We start from the raw sequence: 20,532 nt of genomic DNA on the forward strand, positions 1-20,532 counted from the left end.
TTACAAAATCCTTTGGTGTAGTAATTTGAGTAATAGTTATAATCATTGTTGAATCAAGTTAAGACAGGTTCATTTATATCTGACTGTTACCAATCTTTACACATATATGCCCTGAAAACTGTCATCTACATTCTTAGAAGAATGCTTTCCAGCAAAGTTCTTGACTGTTTCTTTCTATTTGAGGACATGAAAAAAAAAATTATAAAAAGAACTATGTACAACTGGAAGTAGAGATTCTATGTAGGACATTATTACATTTTGTCTCATACTTGTTTGCCTGTCTCCACTCTGCTGCTACACCCATGTTTTTCATGTTTAGTTGATATGTAGTAATTTTTAAGCTATTTTAAGAAATGATATTCATAAGTATTTTGCACAAAAGTTTATGCACACACAATCTACTATGGAAATCTGATATTTTAGTAGATGATACATTTATTATTTCTAAATTTGTGATGGTTCTTTTATCATGTATAAAATATAATTGTTTAAATTTTTATTTTACAGTCAGAGTGGACATGTGCAGGCTTATTACTTGGGTATATTGCATGATGCTGAGGTTTGGGCTTGTATGGATCCTGTCACCCATTTAGTGAACATGGTACCCAATAGAAAATTTTTCAGCCCTTTGCCTCCTTCCTCCCTCTCCCCTTTTGGAGTCCCCAGTATCTATTGTTCCATCTTTACTTTGTTGTGTACTCAATGTTTGTCTCCCACTTATAACTGGGAACATGTGGTATTTGGTTTTCTGTTTTTGTATTGATTTACTTAGGATAATGCTCTCGAGCTGCATTCATGTTACTGCAAAAGACATGATTTCAATTTTTTATGACTGTATAGTATTCCATGGTGTATGTGTACCATATATTCTTTATCAAGTCCACTAGTGATGAACATCTACACTGATTTAATATATTTGCTATTGTGAGTAGTGTTTCAATAAACATATGAATGCATGTATCTTTATTTTCCTTTGAGTATGTGATGAGATTGGGTTAAATCATAGTTCTACTTTTAGTTTTTGGGAAATCTCCAAACTACTTTTCACAGGGGTTGAACTAATTTACATTCCTATCAACAGTGTGTGTTTCTTTTTCTCCACAACCTTACCAACATCTTATTTTTTGACTTTTTAAACAAAAGGCATTCTGACTACTATGAGATGGTATCTCGTCGTTTTGATTTGCATTTCTCTCATGATTAGTGATGTTGAGCACTTTTTTTATGTGTTTGTTGGACACTTTTATGTCTTCTTTTGAAAAGTGTCTGTTTCTATACTCGACCCCTTTTTAATGGGGTTATTTGTGTTTTTTATTTCTTATTGATTTATTTAAATTCCTTATAGATTCTGGATATTTGTTCTTTGCCAGATATATAGTTGGAAAATATTTTCTCCCACGGTACCTGTTTACTCTGTTGATAGTATTTTTGGTGTTGTGGAGAAGCTCTTCAGTTTAATGAAATCCCACTTGTCAATTTTTGTTTTTGTTGCAATTGCTTTTGAGGACTTAGTCATAAATTCTTTTCCTAGGACTGTGTCCAGAAAAGCATTTCCTAGGATTTCTTCTAGTATTTTTATAGCTTGAGACCATACATTTAAGTCTTCAAACTTCTTTGACTTACTTTTTGTATATGATAAGAGATAAGAGTCCAATTTTGTTCTTTTGCACATGGTAGGTGGGATTGTGTTTTTTCATTTAGCCCTCAGCTTGAACTTTATTGTTGTATAGTAATGCTACTGATTTTTATACATTGATTTTGCATCTTCACTAAACTTGATTATGAGATCTAGAGGCCTTTTTTGCAGAGTGTTTAGGTGTACATTTATGGTGTCAGTGAAGAGAAATAGTTTGATTTCCTATTTTTCTATTTGCATGCCTTTTATTTCTTTCTCTAGCCTGATTACTCTGGCTAAGATTTCCTACACTATGTTGAAAAGCAGTGGTGAGAGTGAGCATCCCTGTCTTGTTCCCGTTCTCAGATAGAATGATTCCAGCTTTTGCACCTTCAGTTTGAGGTTGGCTTTTGGTTTGTCACAGATGGCTCTTATTGTTCTTTCCATGACTAGTTTGTCGAGCATTGTTATCATGAAAGGGATATTGGATTTTATTGAATGTTTTTTCTGTGTTTATTGAGATGATCATGTGGGTTTTGTTCCTAATTCTGTTTATGTAGTGAATCATACTTATTGATTTGCGTATGTTGCGCCAACCTGGAATCCCAGGAATAAAGCCTACTTGCCCATTGTGAATTCGATTTTTGATGTGCCACTGGATTTGGTTTGCTAGTAGTTTGTTAAAAGGGTTTTGTTCCTATGTTCATTAGGGATATTGATCTGTAGATTTCCTATGGTGGTTGTTGGGTCTTTGTCAGATTTTGTTATTAGGATGATCCTGATTTCATAGAATGAGTTAGGAGAAATCTCACCTCCTTAATTATTTGGAACAGTTTCAGCAGGATTGGTATCAGCTCTTCTTTGTATACCTGGTAGAACTTGGCTGTGAATGTGTCTGTTCCAGGGGTTTTTTTTATTTGTACATTTTAAAATTATTGATTCAGTTTTAAAACTAATTAATCTATTCATGTTTTCAATGTCTTCCTTACTCAATTTTGGGAGATCGTGCCTTTCCAGAAATTTATTCATTTTCTCTAGATTTTATAGTATGTATGCATACAGGTGTTCACAATAGTTTCTAATGATATTTTGTGGGATCAGTTGTTATGTTGCCTTTGTCATTTCTGATTGTGATTATTTTAATCTTCTCTCTTTTTTGTGTTAATCTAGCAAGCGGTCAATCAACTTTGTCTATCCTTCAAAAGAACCAGCATTTCATTTCATTGATCCTTGTGTAGTTTTTTGGAGTCTCATTTTAATTTGTTCTGCTCTGATTTTAGTTTTTCTCTTCTGTTGACTTTGGGATTAGTTTTTGCTTTCTTTGGTTCCTTTAGGTGCAGTCAGATTGTTATTTGAGCTCTTTCTATTTTTTCGATGTAGATATTTAGTACTATAAACCTTCCTTTTAATACTGCTTTTGCCACATCTCAGAGGTTTTGGTATATTGTGTCTTTGCTTTCATTTATTTCAAATAATCATTTATTATCTGCTTTAATTTCATTGTTTACCCAAAATTCATTCAGAGCAAGTTTTAATTTCTATGTTGTATGGTTTTGAGTATTCCTCTGGTTATTTATTTCTATTTTTTCTATTTTTATTTCACTGAGGCCTGAGAATTTTGTATTTTTTTAAAAATTAATGAGACTTGTTTTTTGATCACACATATGGTTAACTTTAGAGTATGTTTTGTGTACAGATGAGAAGAACGTATATGCTACGGTCATCTGGAGTGTTCTGTGGATGTCTATTAGGTCCAATTGGTCAAGTGTTGAATTACAGTCAGAATTTGCTTGTTAGTTTTCTACCCCATTGACCTAATGATGTCACTGGTGTATTGAATTCCACTACTATTATTGTATGGCTATCAAGCTGTTTTGTAGGTCTAGAAGTACTAGTTTTATGAATCTAGATGCTCTTCTTTATTTTTTTCTACTGTCGTTTTAGACTCTGTTTTATATGATATAAGAATAGCAAATACTGCTCTTTTTGGTTTTCCATTTGCATGATAGATCTTTCTTCACCCTTTTCTTTGAGCCTATGGGTGTCATTACATGTCAGATAGGTCTCTTGAAGATGGCAGAAGGATAGATTTTACTTTTTTATCCTCTTTACAACTCTTATCTCTTCTAAGGCCATTTGCATTCAAGGTTAATATTGACATGTGAGATTTTGTTCTCATTGTAGTGTTGTTAGCTAGGTGATTTTTAGTGTCATTTGTGTAGTTGCTTTATAGGGTTCATGGGCTATGTGCTTATGTGTTCTTTTATGGTAGTATCATTCTTTCATTTCCATTCAAAGAACCCCCTTAAGGCTCTCTTCTAGTACTGATCTGGTGGTGATCTAGTCCTTTAACAATTGCTTGTCTGGGAAAGACTTTATTTCTCCTTTATTTATGGAGGTTAGTTTGGTGGAATATAAAATTCTTAACTGGCATTTCTTTTCCTTAAGAATGCTAAACATAGGCCCCCAATCTTTTCTGGGTATTAAGGTTTCTTCTGAGAAGTCAGTTGTTAGTCTGCTAGGTTTCACTTTATAGGTGATATGGCCCATTTTCATAGCTGCCTTCGAACTTCTTTTGTGTTGATTTTGGACAGCCCAATGACCATGTGCTGTGCCTTGGGGATGATTGTCTTGTTCAGTATCTTGCAGGAGATCTCTGACTATCTGGAATCTGTCTGTTGATTTCTCTAGCAAGATTGGGGATATTTTCATGAATTATACCATCAAATATGTTTTCTATGTTGCATACTTTCTCTTCTCTCTCATGAATCTCAATAGGTCATAGATTTTATCACTTTTCATGATCCTATATTTCTCAAAAGCTTTGTTAATTTTCTAAAATCCATTTTTCTTTATTTTTGAAAAAAAAATTAATTTGAAGGACCAGTCTCCCAGCTTTGGAATTCTTTCTTCTGCTTGATCTAGTCTATTGTTAAGGCTTTCAATTGTATTTGGAACTTCTGTAGTGATTTTTTTTTAATTCCGAAAGTTCTGTTTAGTTCTTTCTTAATACCTCTAGTTGTCTTTCAAATCCTAATTTTTTTTTTCTGTTTTCTTTGTGTTAGATTTCAAACTTCTCTTGGGTTTTGTTGAGTATTCTTGCTATCCATATTCTAAATTCTAGAGCATTTGACTGTAGCTCACTGCAGGTCTTTCACATTAAAAAAAGTTAATTATATAAAATATTTATAAGAAATATAGACACTTATTATTACTTTAGACTCATGAAACTGGCACCAAGATTCTTCCTTTTTTTTTCCTTTTTTAAAAAATTGTACTTTAAGTTCTAGGGTACATGTGCACAATGTGCAGGTTTGTTACATATGCATACATGTGTCATTTTGGTGTGCTGCACCCATCAGCTCGCCATCTACATTAGGCATTTCTCCTAATGCTATACCTCACCCACCCCCCAACTCCATGACAGACCCCAGTGTGTGATGTTCCCCACCCTGTGTCCAAGTGTTCCCATTGTTCAGTTCCCACCTATGAGTGAGAACATGTGGTGTTTGGTTTTCTGTCCTTGCAATAGTTTGCTCAGGATGATGGTTTCCAGCTTTATCCATGTCCCTACAAAGGACGTGAATTCATCCTTTTCTATGGCTGCATAGTATTCCATGGTGTATATGTGCCACATTTTCTTAATCCAGTCTATCATTGATGGACATTTGGGTTGATTCCAAATTTTTGCTATTGTGAATAGTGCTGCAATAAATATATGTGTGCATGTGTCTTTATAGCAGCATGATTTATAATCCTTTGGGTATATACCCAGTAATAGGATCACTGGGTCAAATTGTATTTCTAATTCTAGAACCTTGAGGAATTGCCACACTGTCTTCCACAATGGTTGAACTAGTTTACACTCCTACCAACAGTGTGAAAGTGTTCCTATTTTTCCACATCCTCTCCCGCACCTGTTTCCTGACTTTTTAATGATTGCCATTCTAACTAGTTGAGATGGTATGTATCTCATTGTGGTTTTGATTTGCATTTCTCTGATGGCCAGTGATGATGAGCATTTTTTCCTGTGTCTGTTGGCTGTCGACATGTCTTCTTTTGAAAAGTGTCCATTCATATCCTTTGCCCACTTTTTGATGGGGTTGTTTGATTTTTTTCTTGTAAATTTGTTTGAGTTCTTTGTAGATTCTGGATATTAGACCTGTGTCAGATAGGTAGATTGCAAAAGTTTTCTCCCATTCTGTAGGTTGCCTGTTCACTCTGATGGTAGTTTCTTTTGCTGTGCAGAAGCTCTTTAGTTTAATTAGATCCCATTTGTCAATTTTGGCTTTTGTTGCCATTGCTTTTGGTGTTTTAGTCATGAAGTCCTTGCCCATGCCTATGTCCTGAGTGATACTGCCAAGGGTTTCTTCTAGGGTTTTTATGGTTTTAGGTCTAACATTTAAGTCTTTAATCCATCTTGAATTAATTTTTGTATAAGGTGTAAGGAAGGGATCCAGTTTCAGCTTTTTACATATGGCTAGCCTATTTTCCCAGCACCTTTTATTAAATAAAGAATCCTTTCCCCATTTCTTGTTTTTGTTAGGTTTGTCAAAGATCGATGGTTGTAGATGTGTAGTGTTATTTCTGAGGCCGCTGTTCTGTTCCATTGGTCTAAATCTCTGTTTTGGTAACAGTACCATGCTGTTTTGGTTATTGTAAATTTTTAGTGTAGTTTGAATTCAGGTAGCGTGATGTCTCCAGCTTTGTTCTTTTTGCTTAGGATTGTCTTGGCAATGTGGACTCTTTTTTAGTTCCATATGGACTTTAAAGTAGTTTTTTCCAATTCTGTGAAGAAAGTCATTGGTAGCTTGCTGGGGATGGCATTGGATCTATAAATTACCTTGAGCAGTGTGGCCGTTTTTACAATATTTATTCTTCCTATGCATGAGCATGGAATGTTCTTCCATTTTTTTGTGTCCACTTTTATTTCTGGTCAGGGCGTTAAGGCAAGAGAAAGAAATAAAGGGTATTCAATTAGGAAAAGAGGAAGTCAAATCGTCCCTGTTTGCAGATGACGTAAGTGTATATTTAGAAAATCTCATTGTCTCAGCCCAAAATATCCTTAAGCTGATAAGCAACTTCAAGCAAAGTCTCAGGATACAAAATCAGTGTTCAAAAATCACAAGCATTCTTATACACTGATAACAGATAAACAGCCAAATCATGAGTGAACTCCCATTCACAATTGTTAGAAAGAGAATAAAATATCTAGGAATCCAACTTACAAGGGATATGAAGGGCCTCTTCAAGGAGAACTACAAACCACTGCTCAACAAAACTGGCGCCAAGATTCTTAATCTAATTTTCTGATTGCAACAACACATTCTTTACCTCAGCATAACTGTAGTTAATTTTGAAATTATCTTGAGGTCAGCATATGATAGATATTAATTAAACTAATATTTTATTTTTCTTTGTTGTGATCTCCATCTCTTTCTAGTATTAATAAGTTATCTTAAGAATTAACTTTCAACACTAATTGAGAATCATAAATTTTTTATTGGGTAAGAAGGAAAGGGACATGCATGCAGGTTTATAAGGCAGGTGGACAGACAGGAAGCCAGCAATGGTCAGCCTAAATACTTTAGGTTAGATCCAGGAAACATCCTAAGCATCCTAAAATGTTTTGGCTTAATGCTGAATTCACTCAAAAAATGTATTTTCATCTTTAATTATATCTACAAAGTCAACATATAAAAAATAAAATGCATACAATTTTTGTTATCTTAAAATAGTCATAATAGACTATTGTAGTGTGATTGGGATATATACACTAGGGTTTACTTCCTGCTTGGCTATAGACCAAGCATTCTAAAATCATGAAAACTTGAAGGAGCAATGGAACAGATGACACCCAATTAAAAGATAAATATAGGCTGAGTGCTGTGGCTCACACCTGTAATCCCAGCACTTTGGGAGGCCAAGGTGGGTGGATCATGAGATCAGAAGTTCCAGACCAGCCTGATCAATATGGTAAAACCTCATCTCTACTAAAAATACAAAAATTAGCTGAGAGTGGTGGCATGTGCCTATAGTCTGAGCTACTCAGGAGTCTGAGGCAGGGGAATCACTTGAACCTGGGAGACGGAGTTTGCAGTGAGTCAAGATTGTGCCACTGTACTTCAATATGGGTGACAGAGTGGGACTCCATCTCAAAAGAAAAAAATAATTTTACATATAGTTACTTTTTTATGATAATTCTGGAAGGTATAATAATTTTAGATTTGCCAGTGTAACTCATTTATTCTTCCTTAAAATACAGAATAATTGTTTAAATACTGTTGAGAAATACTCAAAATAGAGGGCCATAGAAACACTAAATTCACACTTTTCCAGCAAAGATACACCAATATATTATTATTTTGTGCTATGAACATGGAATTCAGAATATTTTTCACCCAAATATTATTCCTTGGCCTTAGGCTCACTCAATTTAAAGTCGTATATATTTTTTAGCTTTATTTTATGTTTATTAACTAAGCGCTACTCTGTTATAATTTAAACTGATTTTACATTACTATACTTTTTCTGTACTAGGACTCAATACTGGATTGCATTTGATTATCATGTCTCCTGGGTTTCTGTTCTGGGACGATTTCTCAGTCTTTCCTTTATTTTCATAACCTTGGCATTCTTTAGGAAAACATCTTAGCTCTTTTAAAGTTTACTTATTATTTATCTCTTTCAGTTCAGGGAGTATTAATGTTTTATCTACCTATATTTCAGAAGTCTAAAATTAATTTGAATTGTTTGACATTACGTTTTATATTTTATCACAGTTCAAAACAAACACAAATGTGAAGAAAATTATTTTAGTTGTCCTAGTGGAAGATGCATTTTGACTACCTGGATATGCGATGGTCAGCAAGATTGTGAGGATGGACTTGATGAATTCCACTGTGGTGAGACATTGTATTTAGCTTTAGTTTTGTTAACTTACTATTACTTACATGTTAGTATTCTCTTATATAGGGATTTTATCCAAAATATTGTCAGCTGATTTTAACTAATTTATGTTTTTATTAGATAATAAAAAATGGTAAATATTAAAATTAAAAGAGTTTATAATGAAGACTAACACTCTTTCGTCCTAGACTTTTCTTTTAACCTTCTGTGTTTTTGTTGAATAATTACTTCCATCAGTTTATAATACAGGTGTAATAAAGTTATACCTTTTCTTAATTTATTACCTTTAGGTTGTACCTAATATATTTGCTTTCTGCTATAAATTAAGGATTTGGCACACACTACTTGTTATATTTCTCCCACCTATTATTGGCATCTGCATGGGGAATTGGGTCTAACACCCTATGGACACTAAAACCCATGGATGCTCAAGTCCCTTATATAAAGCAGCTTAGTATTTGCATATAACCTATGCACATCCTCCTGTACATTTTAAATAACCTCTTGATTACTTATAATGCCTAATGCAATGTAAATACTGTGTTAATTGTTGTTTCATTGTATTGTTTTTATTTGTATTATATTTTATTCTTGTATTGTTATTATTTAATTTTATTTTTTCAAATACTTCTGATCTGTGATTTGTTGAATCCATGGATATTAACACACATGTGGAGAGCTGACTGAATATTATTATACTGAAATTTTCTACTGATTACATGTATGGCTTTCAATAATATACATAAACATCTATTTCTTTAAACTTTTGCCTTTCATCTTCTACCTCCTAATTTCTGTGTGTGTACACTTTATTTCATGTTATGTTGTCAAACTAAGAAAGCATTTTTAAATTTATTTTCTAAAATGTATGGATTTTGTGATTTGCAAATCAAAGAAATCTCCAATAGGAAAGCAAGATATATATCACTATTTACATTTAGCACAAATAACATACACTGTGGTGAATAGAGTACAAAAAAGATTAAAAACAGATTTTCTGTGAAATGTCAAACTCTCCTAAAAGTAAATGTCATCGTGAAATGTGAAGGTGCATTTTGTTTGATTAAGATGCTATATATCTTTACATTAGAGCCAGATTTTGAACAAGACTAGCAGAGAACTTCCAAAATACCGTATGTGGATTCATAATTTCTGAACAGTGGCCATTACATGATTGTAATTTTACTTTTTCCAAACTTTAGTTTTCTAATGTTCTCTATTTTACTGGTCATCTAATTAAGCATTTTAAGTGAAAATGCAAAGTTTTACAACTGTTTGTGAAATCAAAAGCAAAATTGCTATTTTTATAAGAGTTTATATTTTGAACACCTTAATTTGGAAGGATTTTACTTTTGAATATTTTCTAGTGATAAATATGCTGGGTAAAAAGGGAGGCTGGGAATGGAGGAAAGCAATAACAAAATTGGCTTTGGAAATAAATGGAGTATGTTGTTATTATAAAAACATAATCTAGTAATAAAAATGTCAGCAACTATGCCAGTTGATTTAGGTGTTATTAGTCAGGTATAACAAACTCAAGTGTTTCCAAGGAAGCAACACAAAAACATCAGCACAGTTGCTGGATTCAAAACTGTCAGGTTGTCTTCAAGCTATAACCTCCTTAGTCACCCACTTTTAAAAACAAACCTATCTACTGGTCAGTCCACCATATTATTACCTTACTTAGGATGTAAGTTTTTTCTCTTGGCTCAAATATAGATTTAAATTTTAAAAGTATGACTAGACTACACCAGAAATATTTATTTTATATATGTTCATCACACATTAAAAAAAAAAAAAAGAAAAGAAAAGAAAACAGACAAATATACCTGGAGTAGAGTGACCAGTATTAGGACTACCTCAAAGGCAAGCCTTGTAAGAATCACGTTGAAGAAATAATGGTTGTATAAACTGGAAACACAGGGGAAATATGCAAGCTGATGCCAAAATTTCTTAGAATTATCATAGAGAAGAAGAATTTGGCTTCTTTTATTATAGGATGGTTGATTTTAGCAGAGTCTAAGAATGAATCTTCTCATTGTCGGATCTGTTGTAAGACAGTCTCAACCTAATTAGTTTTTCGTTTTGTTTGTTTTCTAGATTCTTCCTGCTCTTGGAACCAATTTGCTTGTTCTGCACAAAAATGTATTTCTAAGCATTGGATTTGTGATGGAGAGGATGATTGTGGGGATGGATTAGATGAAAGTGATAGCATTTGTGGTGAGTTGTCTATTTTCTGTCCTCAATCAGTTTTTAAGCATTATATATGCTCTATAATTTTAGAGCATGCACAAAATTTGCTAATTTATTAAAATTAACATACAATTTATGTGTACACTTCTAGGTATCTGTTTTTATTATTTTCATGACAATCCATTATTCTATTATTTTTTACACATAAAGCTGTTATTCAATATTCTGTGTTTTTCCTTAATATGACCACAATAAATGTATTTGTACACTTTATGTGTAGTTTTCAGTGACTTCTTTGAAGCAAATATCAAAGACTGAGATTACAGGGTCAAATAATCAAACAATTTTTTTCGTGATGCATCCTATATACCACTGTTAGCCTCCAAAATTAGTATACTAATTTATACTGCCACCACCCACACATGCTGTTTATGTGCATATGTTGTGTGTTATAGTCATTCTTATTGCTGAATTGTTTTAAATAAGAAGTAAAGGAAGATGGCTATTTTATATGATATTAAAATGCACTTTAAAATGTAGCTTTATAGGATTAGAGGTATTAGTATCAAATATCTGTATTTACTATATGTCAACTATAAGGTCAGTATAATTGCTTTTTAATATTCACAAATATTTAACAAATAGTTACATAGAATTATTCACTGAGTTTCCTAAGGGGTAAAAGAAGGAAACAAGCTAATCTTTAATTTTGTTTTTCTAACTGGCTAAGAATTTCACTAATTTGTGTAGATGTCTTTTAGTTGTCTATGTAATCTATTTCTGTGTATACATTCGTACCTGTAGATATATATTCTTTACTCATTACATCAGCCTTTGGTGGCAGCTGTTACCATCCTCTTTTAGGAAGAGAAGGACCCAAATCATAGAATAAGGTGTATGTATAGATTTTAGTGTATTTAACACCTCTTTTAAACTTCAGGGTTTGTGGACTGCTATTTCTGTCACAAACATGGAGAAAGGTAGTATTTTATAGTATTCAAGCTAAACTGAAGTTCTTTGTAAACAATATGAAATTGGAGATATTCTTGAAAGCAGGCGATTTATTTTCTTGTATTTAAGTCACTCAAAATCTACTTTTTACTTACACAGCTGAAACAATCTACAGTTATGCCATCGACAAATAGAAAGATCACTATCAAAAAGCTATGAAAGAAAAAAAGTCAGTAGCCAATTAGATGTCTGACAGTCTGTTTCTCTTTGCTATTATTTTTAAAAATAATTTTAATAAAATAATTACCTACTTACAATAGGATGAACACGGTTTCAATCTCTAAAATTATCTTACCTTTGACTTTTGTTAACCTCTGCACTAAATGGCCCCATTGATAACACTGCACTTTCTGAATGGACACAATATTATAGGGGCAAAAATCTCTAAAGTCGTATAGAGGTGAGTTCTCCCACATCTGCATTTGCAAGCTGTGTAATCGTAGACCGCTTCGTTTTATTCCTTATTTTGATGATTCCTTACCTATTAATTAGATACAAACAGATTTATCCCTATATAACTATATACCTAGTATGATCATCTAACATAACCAATGCACACTATATTTATGAGGTTTTTCTGATTTTATTTCTCCTGCCTCATTTCTTTGTCAAAGTATTGCCAGTGTCCTAATAATGCTTTTTTATTAAAGACTAATAAGAAAATGGACATGTTTACCTGCAATCAAAATACTGAGCTAATTTGCTTTAATTATGAGCTATATTTTATGTACTAACTACCAAGCTTGAGACACATAAAGAAAATACTGCTTTAGACCAATCATCTGTCAATGAACTGAACCTCATATTTTAGAACAGGAAAATAATTTTATAAATAATGTATCTCACTTGTTTTCAACCTTTGGGGTGCAAAAGATCCTTCTCAGAAGTGTGTTAAAAATGTAGTTTCCCAATTTCCAATTCAAAATATTCTGATACAGGATGTAAACACGTTCTTTATTGATATGCATAGAGTGATTCTGATCTGGAATATTGAGGGTCCATTTTGAAAACCATGGTCTAGTTTATTTCCATCTTTTGAGAGATGAAAAAAGAGAAACTCACAGAAATTAATAAATTTGCCTGAGGTCACTCAGATAATTAAGTGTGACAGAGGTATGAGCAGAATTCAGGTTCCGAAATATTAAATAGGATAGTGACTCTTATCAATCAAATATTATCCGAGTGGGCGTGCAAGATGGATCTAGTGGAATTTATCAACATGTCTTTCTTCTCTCTAGGGATTCTTTTCCCTGAGGAAGGCAATATGTCTCCAGATGGCAGTGGCAACTATGAAATAAAGTCATGAATTTTTTCTTTGGGCCATTTTCTTCCCAATGGACTATGATGTTTTGGCGTGTTCTTAACACAAAATCTGTTGAATACTATCAAGGGAGCCAGAAAATTAGCTACAAAGAGCCTTATGCCATTTTATAGCTGGAATATCTTGGTAATTATCCAGTCATACCCATCATTTTAAAGATAGGGTAATTCAGGCGCTAGTCTTCACCAAGGTCATACAGAATTAGATTTCTCCACTGCCAAATAAGGGCTCTTTCTATCAGACTGCCTTGAGAACAAATTAAAGTGATAATATGGCAGTAGACAAGAAATTTTACATTTATCAAAACTTCCTTAAGAGAAAAAAATGCAGTTACAAAAATCTCAAGCTAAACAGTAAAAATGTTATACAAAGTATTGAATTGAGAATATAATAGTAAAAAGGACACTTTATGTTTTCACGACAAGCTTAAAAAGGATAGATAAGGAGGAATAATATAAAAATATTTTCTGTGGAAAGAGAATTTTAATATAGAAAATACTAAAGACATACTAGTTAGCAAACAAAATCATTTTTAAATGAAAGTACCTTTATTTAATAGATTATTTTCTAACTTCTTCCAGTATTATATAACATGCTAAACTCCGTTCTATAAATAGATCCTCAATTAAATAAGCAAATCTAGATTACTGGGGGATTTGTCAACATTCACACTTCATCCTTTCCTTCAGGTAAGGTATATGTCCAGAACAGGTATGTTAATGTTGCAAAAGACTCCTCGAGGATTGTATTGTGATACCCCACTGCTTACCATATTGAAAACATTACCTCAAAAAGAATTTTCTGCTCCTAACAACTCTGGCTGAAAAGTAAGAGGATAAATGATAATCCAATTAAAACACATTGGCTACTGCTTTCAATTGTTAGAAACAAATATTTTTCATCTAGTCACTTATATTTTCTTCCTGGAGATAATATTCTATTTTCAACAATTCAACAAGTTTCTTTTTTAGCGTCTATTCTGGATAACTTTGGGTCATAAGAAAGTACAATTTTTTTAAAAAAAGAGATTTAGGATTCACTCAGGTACTTTTATAAACAAACAGAACATTCAAAACGTTCATTGTATATAACTGCACAGGGACTAGGAAAACATCAGGAGAGAGGGTCATTTGACATATGGCCACCCTATGATCATAAATGGAAGGAAAGAGGAACCTTTTGTACTTAAGAGTCCAAATCAACAAGCATTTTTTTTGAAAGACATTATCATGCAAATAAAGAAACATTGCAATGGTAGAGCAAAGGTAGATTCCAATTATTATGCATGAAAAAATAGAATGTGCATACATTTATTCTTTTGGTACTACAGGATAGAGAGTAATAATAATGACGTGAGTGGTCAAAAGATGGTGCTTAGGATTCAGCGGGTTCTGGACTCCCAGTGCAGCATGGGGAATCATGTGAAACTTGTGACTTTCTGCAAGCTTTTCAACTTCTCCGAGCCTTGGTTTTCTTTTCTGTAAAAACATACTAATAATAGTTCTATGGGTTGGGCTTATGGTATGGATTAAATGAGTTAATATGTTAAGTGCTTAGCACATATTAAGCAATAAAAATAGCATTATTTCAATTACTGTTATTTTTCTAGTTTCAGTCTTTTAGAAATGTTATCTCAGTGTATTCACAATTCTATGATATTTCTATGCTTTGCCACATTTTACAAGGATAAAATACATTATTTTCTGCCATGTAGCTTTAAGAAATATAACACTATAGCTAGGAAATAATACCTTCTTAGATAAAAATGTGTAGACGACTACACGGGAAGAATGATGTTTAATGATTCCCAATAACTACGATCGCCTCTTTATAAGCAACATTCTTCTGCCTCCCCCCTTACTACAGAAAATGTAAATGGTAGACATTTTCCAGTGGACACACAGTGGTCCTAATGGCATTATGTTTTTGCGTTTCAGGTGCCGTAACCTGTGCTGCTGACATGTTCAGCTGCCAGGGCTCTCATGCCTGCGTGCCCCGACATTGGCTTTGTGATGGTGAAAGGGACTGTCCAAATGGAAGCGATGAGCTTTCCACAGCAGGCTGCGGTATGAACACTGGCCAGGGCTGCATATCAAAGAAAACTGCTACAGCATCTTTGGGTGTTTGTTTTTGTAGTATTTGCCGTAGCACATTTCCCATTGCTTTCCCAATTCCTGGGCCCGTAGGTAGTACTGGACTTAATCAGGTGGGATGTTGTTATCACAGTAGTTCTGCAACCTCTTTAACTACTGTTCAATGTTTCAAACATGCGCAGTCAGATTACCCATTTTAAAACCATTTTGATAAACACAGACTTATCATTTCACTTCTCAGCTAATGTAACTGCACTTTATGTGTACTAGTACAGTAGGTTTGGTACTTTCTCTTTTGCGTCCTCCACCACCATCCCTCCTGAAGGCTTTTAGATTGTCTATTATAGAAACTCTGGGAATGACTTCTCTGATCCTAAATAACTACTGATCAGGAGGTCAGTAAACACCTATTAGTCCTAAGGATAGGGTATTAACCCTTGGGTCGTGTAAAAATAGTATGGATATAGCCGAATGAAGCTGAGGGATCAGAAGAGCACCTTTGGAGGTCAGACAATTTACTAAGTTTCTGACTCTAAGTCACCTCAGGAAATTTTCAGGGTATTACTCAACAGTAAACTTTTAGATGAATTCCTTTGCATGATCAGGAGGATGAAGGGACTGCATACTTGAATGCAGATCACAAGGTCACATAGGGGATCTGTTGGGCTGAGCAACTTGTCAGAAATAATGCTGCGAACTCCACTTGTTAAAATGAATTCTGCCAGTCATCTCTCCAAATGGCCTGCCTTCACATCTTTTGTATTTGAAGCCATAATGTAAGAGAGAGAGTGTGTGTGTGTGTGTATGCGCGCGTGCGCGTGTGCATGTGTGTGCACGTGTACATGAGGAATAGTTAAAGCAGAAAAGAAAAAAGAAAACTTCGAGGCAGACCTATTTGCCCAGAACTCATACTATTGTTGTAGAATAATTCACTTTGATCTTGAAACTGATATGTGTGTCTGTAAAGGTCAATGGGGCCACTGAGGGCTACATAATAAAGGATTATGCGTCAATTCAGGGATCCAGATGGTCCCAGTATGCTGTTGCTATTGTAGCAAGTTAACACTCTGGGAGGCATATTAACACTTTTGGACCACATGTGTACTATTAAGTAAATTATGTTAAAATGCAGCAAATTGTACTCAAGTGATCTGAAAGTGTTAATGCCAAATAAGTCACTGTTGCTCAGTGTTTTAAAGATTAATTCATGTATTGGAATTGGTGTAATTCACCTGAGTTATCCAAGCTGGCATACAGTTCAAAGTTAAGAGGAGTTAGTAAAATCAGAATTTTACTCTGATTACAAGAGGCAGTTGTTCATGCTACTTCTCTGTGGCTTCTATACAACTTTAAAAAACTCTTTGTTAAAAGTAAATTGTGCCTGATTACGTTATAAAAACCCTTATGTTTTACCTACACTATGTCAATAATTTCTGAGATAAAGGGAGAGATTTATTGGTTCATGGAGCCTGGGACGGTCTGGGGAGAGGGGGCTACAGGCAATGGGAAAGAATATTGATAATACCTGTATCTTAAGTGTTAAAGTGATGTATATAAAATATACTATTCCAATCACAAAGAAATATTATGTAAAATATCCTACTAATATGTAAAATGCCTCATGGAATGATTTCAAGAAAAAGTGATGATATTATCTGAGTCTTGAGGGACAAAGAAGGAGAAAGGTGTTTCATGGGGAGAAAAGTGCTTATTAAGACATGGAATGGAGAAATGGAAGACACCTAAGTTTTTCAAGTACCCGCGTTACATATCAATTATTGTAATTGTTGCTGTTATTTGCATTATTGAATTCCCACAATATTGTAGTGAACTGTTTTGAGGAATCTGCCAGAAATAATTATTATATAAATAGGAGTTTAAAGAGCACCTAGACATTTATTAAATACTTAAAATGAGCCAAATCTGCTTCACATACGTTATCTATTCCTTCTAAGAAATTTATCAGATATATTTTTATCCCTATTAAATAGATAAAGAAACAAATGCACCAAGAAGATAAATTGCTTCCTTAAGAATACAAATATAAGTGCCACAGCCACTTTCTGCAAAACTTTTCTCTTTCCAGCATTCTACAATAGCGTATGGCAAATTATTGCTATTTGCAATACCCCAAATCTTGAGTCCTGCATAGCATTTACCTTTTAAATATAAGCAAAGATTACTGAAAATATTCGAATGAGCCTTGCAAACCTCTTATTATTCTATGCATGTGGTATTAATTTTTTTCTTTCTCTGCACTAGTTATGTTCTTTTGAATTTTTGCTGAAATTTTATTGATCACTTGGATCAACCATTTTTCCCACTTGTTGGAACATTGCTTTCATGGATCAATATTCCTAAAGGGTCAATATTCCATTTCATTTGTGTGGTACTTATGGTGGGACTGATGACATCAAAGATCTTACCTTTACCTAATTCAACACCCCACTCTGGAAGTTATCAAAAAGTTTTATTTTATTTTTTTAAAGACAATAACATTCTAAACCTTCTCAGTTTTCTTTACACTTCCTTTATGAACATTAATATTGTTCTTTGCAGGTCTATTTTTCACAAGGTAGCAACATTGTTATTACTTTACCAGCATTACTGTAGGCATAAGTTAAAAAAAAACCCAGAATATTATTAGCTGAGATATTTTTTCTAACATATGAACATTTGAATTCATCCTTCACCAAATTTAAAATAGCTACATGGCTTGAATTCAGGGTCACTCTGGAATAGTTGAATTCATGAATACTAAATCCTTAAATTATGTGTATTTATATTCAGACATTCTAATATAAATACATATGCAATTATTAGCTCATCTGATGTATTGAATATTATGCAAAGTTTTCTTTTTCTCAGTAACTATGAGTTATTGGATATGATTTTACATATTTCCCAAGCTCCTAATATGGGAGAAGATAAAATATGTGCTAATCTAACTTTATTTTTTGTGATGTCTTTGTTAGCTCCCAATAATACATGTGATGAAAATGCTTTCATGTGCCATAATAAAGTATGCATTCCCAAGCAATTTGTTTGTGACCATGATGACGACTGTGGAGATGGCTCTGATGAGTCATCACAGTGTGGTAAGTACATCTAAAACTTCATGAAGGAAATTCCTAGGCTAAGAGTCTTTCAAAAGTAGCATGTAAATAAATAACTAAAGCAACAAACAAACACATTTCTTAGTGTCATCAAGAGCCAGTGAATTCAGTAATACAAAATCACAGCACCTATAACTTATTTAAGCTCTAGTATAATGCATTTATTTGGAAATCATACCTGTTTGCAGTATATTTGCATCAGTATATTGGAAAATGTTTATAAAAATGTCTTTGGGCCGGGTGTGGTGGCTCATGCATGTAGTCCTAGCACTTTGGAAGGCTGAGGCAGGTGGATCACCTGAGGTCAGGAGTTTGAGACCAGCCTGGCCAACATGGTGAAACCCCATCTCTACCAAAAATACAAAAATTAGTTCGGCATGGTGGCACTAGCCTGTAGTCCCAGCTACTCCGGAGGCTGAGGCAGGAGAATTGCTTGTACCCAGGAAGTGGAGGTCACAGTGAGCTGAGATTATGCCACTGCACTCCAGCCTGGGTGACAGAGTGAGACTCCATCTCAAAATAAATACATTAAAAAAAATCTTTAGTTTAATATATTTTGAAATACTTGAAATCTGAAGACAGTATATTGCTGGCTTGTTCAGTTGTATAGCCAAATTAAATATTTGAGTAAAAAAACAATATAATTCAGAATTATCAGAAAAACCAGATACTTAATATTTTCTACTATTTATCTTTTGATGTATTCAATGATTTGATAAAATTTAATATTATCATGAAATGTATATTGCCTTTACATATATTTTTCTACATGTTATATATAATATCTATACAACATATAACTTTAATGATAACATCAATATATTAAAAATGCTCAGTTGAACTCTAATGTGAACATAATGTTTTTGTAAAATATTTGAATGCGTAGACATGAACAAATGTATGCAATGAAAAGCTGTGAACTTTATATATGCTCAGAGAAGGCAACAGATTTAGTGCCTTCCTTTGTCCTCCCTGTGCAGTGTCTATAGCCTTGGCCTTTGATATGAACCTCACTAAAATTAGTGGGTATCAGTTTTTATGATTATTTCAGCATGAAGTCATACATTTGATGTGATATTTTTAAGGCTACATCATAGCACAAGATATAAATCTGAAGCAGAGTTATATCCGATTGAATACCTCCCCTCTGCTAGACATTATATTTGGTAGATACAGAGATGAATGAGACAGAGAGGCCCCACTTGGAAAAGTCACAGACAAATGGAAAAAACAGAAATTTAATGTAGTACAATAACATATTATGTCAAATAGAAACGAGAATCACAATGAGATCAGAGCTGAGAAGAATAGTTCTTGAGGGAGGCACTAAAGAATAGAAGCAGGGAATGTTAGTAAGAGGAAATCCTATGTAATGCTAGAGAGCATGGTGTGGTGGTTAATAGCATGAAACCCAGAGCTGGAGAGTCTGGGTTCAAGTCCTGGATCTTCCACTTAACAGCTATGTGACCTTGAAAAGGTCACTTCACTTCCCTGGGCCTCAGTTTTCCATCTGTAAAATGTGCTTAATAACAAGGCTTAAATGTTAGGACTGTTCAGAGAATTAAATAAATTTATATTTTTAAAGTTCTTAGAGCAGTTTCAGGAACAGTAAATTCTATATGTGTTTACAAAGACTGTAAATTGAGATGAGTGAGGAATAGCAATTAGTCTTCTGTTAATTAAGTGGAAGTTTAAAAAGTTGAAGTTAGATTTGAAAAAGGCTGAAATACAGTGTCAGAGAATTTGTATTTAATTATTTTGTCTCTCAGAGGCCATTGCACATTTTGACACAAGAGAATGAAATGTTACAGTCACATTTTTGTTTTAGAACCACATTTTTTCACCAGAGTGGGAGAAATACTGCCACGGAGCAAAGGAGTCATAGAGGGAAATAAACTAGATAGGAGGTTATTGTGATAGTTCTGATGATTAATGACGTGGTTTTGAACCAGGTTGAGAATGGTGGAGTGGAAGGTACAGAATGTGTCAGACTTCATTTACAGTAGGACATGGAGGATAAAAGGGAATTTCTAGCTTGGATGACTTGGTGATTGCTGCTATTAATGAGTGTTGGGATACAAGAGGTTAAGGGTTAATTTTGTCAATAAGATGTGAGATGTAATAAAGACTTTATTGTGGACATTTTGAATATGAGGTGTTAATCAATCACATAAAGCTATATAGTGAGTGTGTGATAATTTAATTCTAGATCAGAAGTACAACGAGGACAAGTAATATTAACTTTCTGTCCATCAGCCTAAAGGTGGCATGAAA

The 20,532-nt window shown here is 33.6% G+C and overlaps 1 protein-coding gene across 3 annotated transcripts in view; it reads left to right on the forward strand.

The window, feature by feature from the left end:
- The window catches only part of LRP1B (LDL receptor related protein 1B), a 1,933,102-nt gene that overhangs the window by 1,628,108 nt on the left and 284,462 nt on the right, over positions 1-20,532 (forward strand). For all 3 annotated transcript variants that reach the window (XM_050752792.1, XM_050752793.1, XM_050752794.1), the window contains exons 50-53: positions 8,398-8,520; positions 10,625-10,744; positions 14,987-15,115; positions 18,118-18,240. In XM_050752792.1, coding sequence (XP_050608749.1) covers positions 8,398-8,520; positions 10,625-10,744; positions 14,987-15,115; positions 18,118-18,240 — 495 coding nt within the window. The remainder of the gene's footprint in view (positions 1-8,397; positions 8,521-10,624; positions 10,745-14,986; positions 15,116-18,117; positions 18,241-20,532) is intronic.

Source organism: Macaca thibetana, chromosome 12 (genome assembly GCF_024542745.1).
Source record: "Macaca thibetana thibetana isolate TM-01 chromosome 12, ASM2454274v1, whole genome shotgun sequence".
NCBI lineage: Eukaryota > Metazoa > Chordata > Mammalia > Primates > Cercopithecidae > Macaca > Macaca thibetana.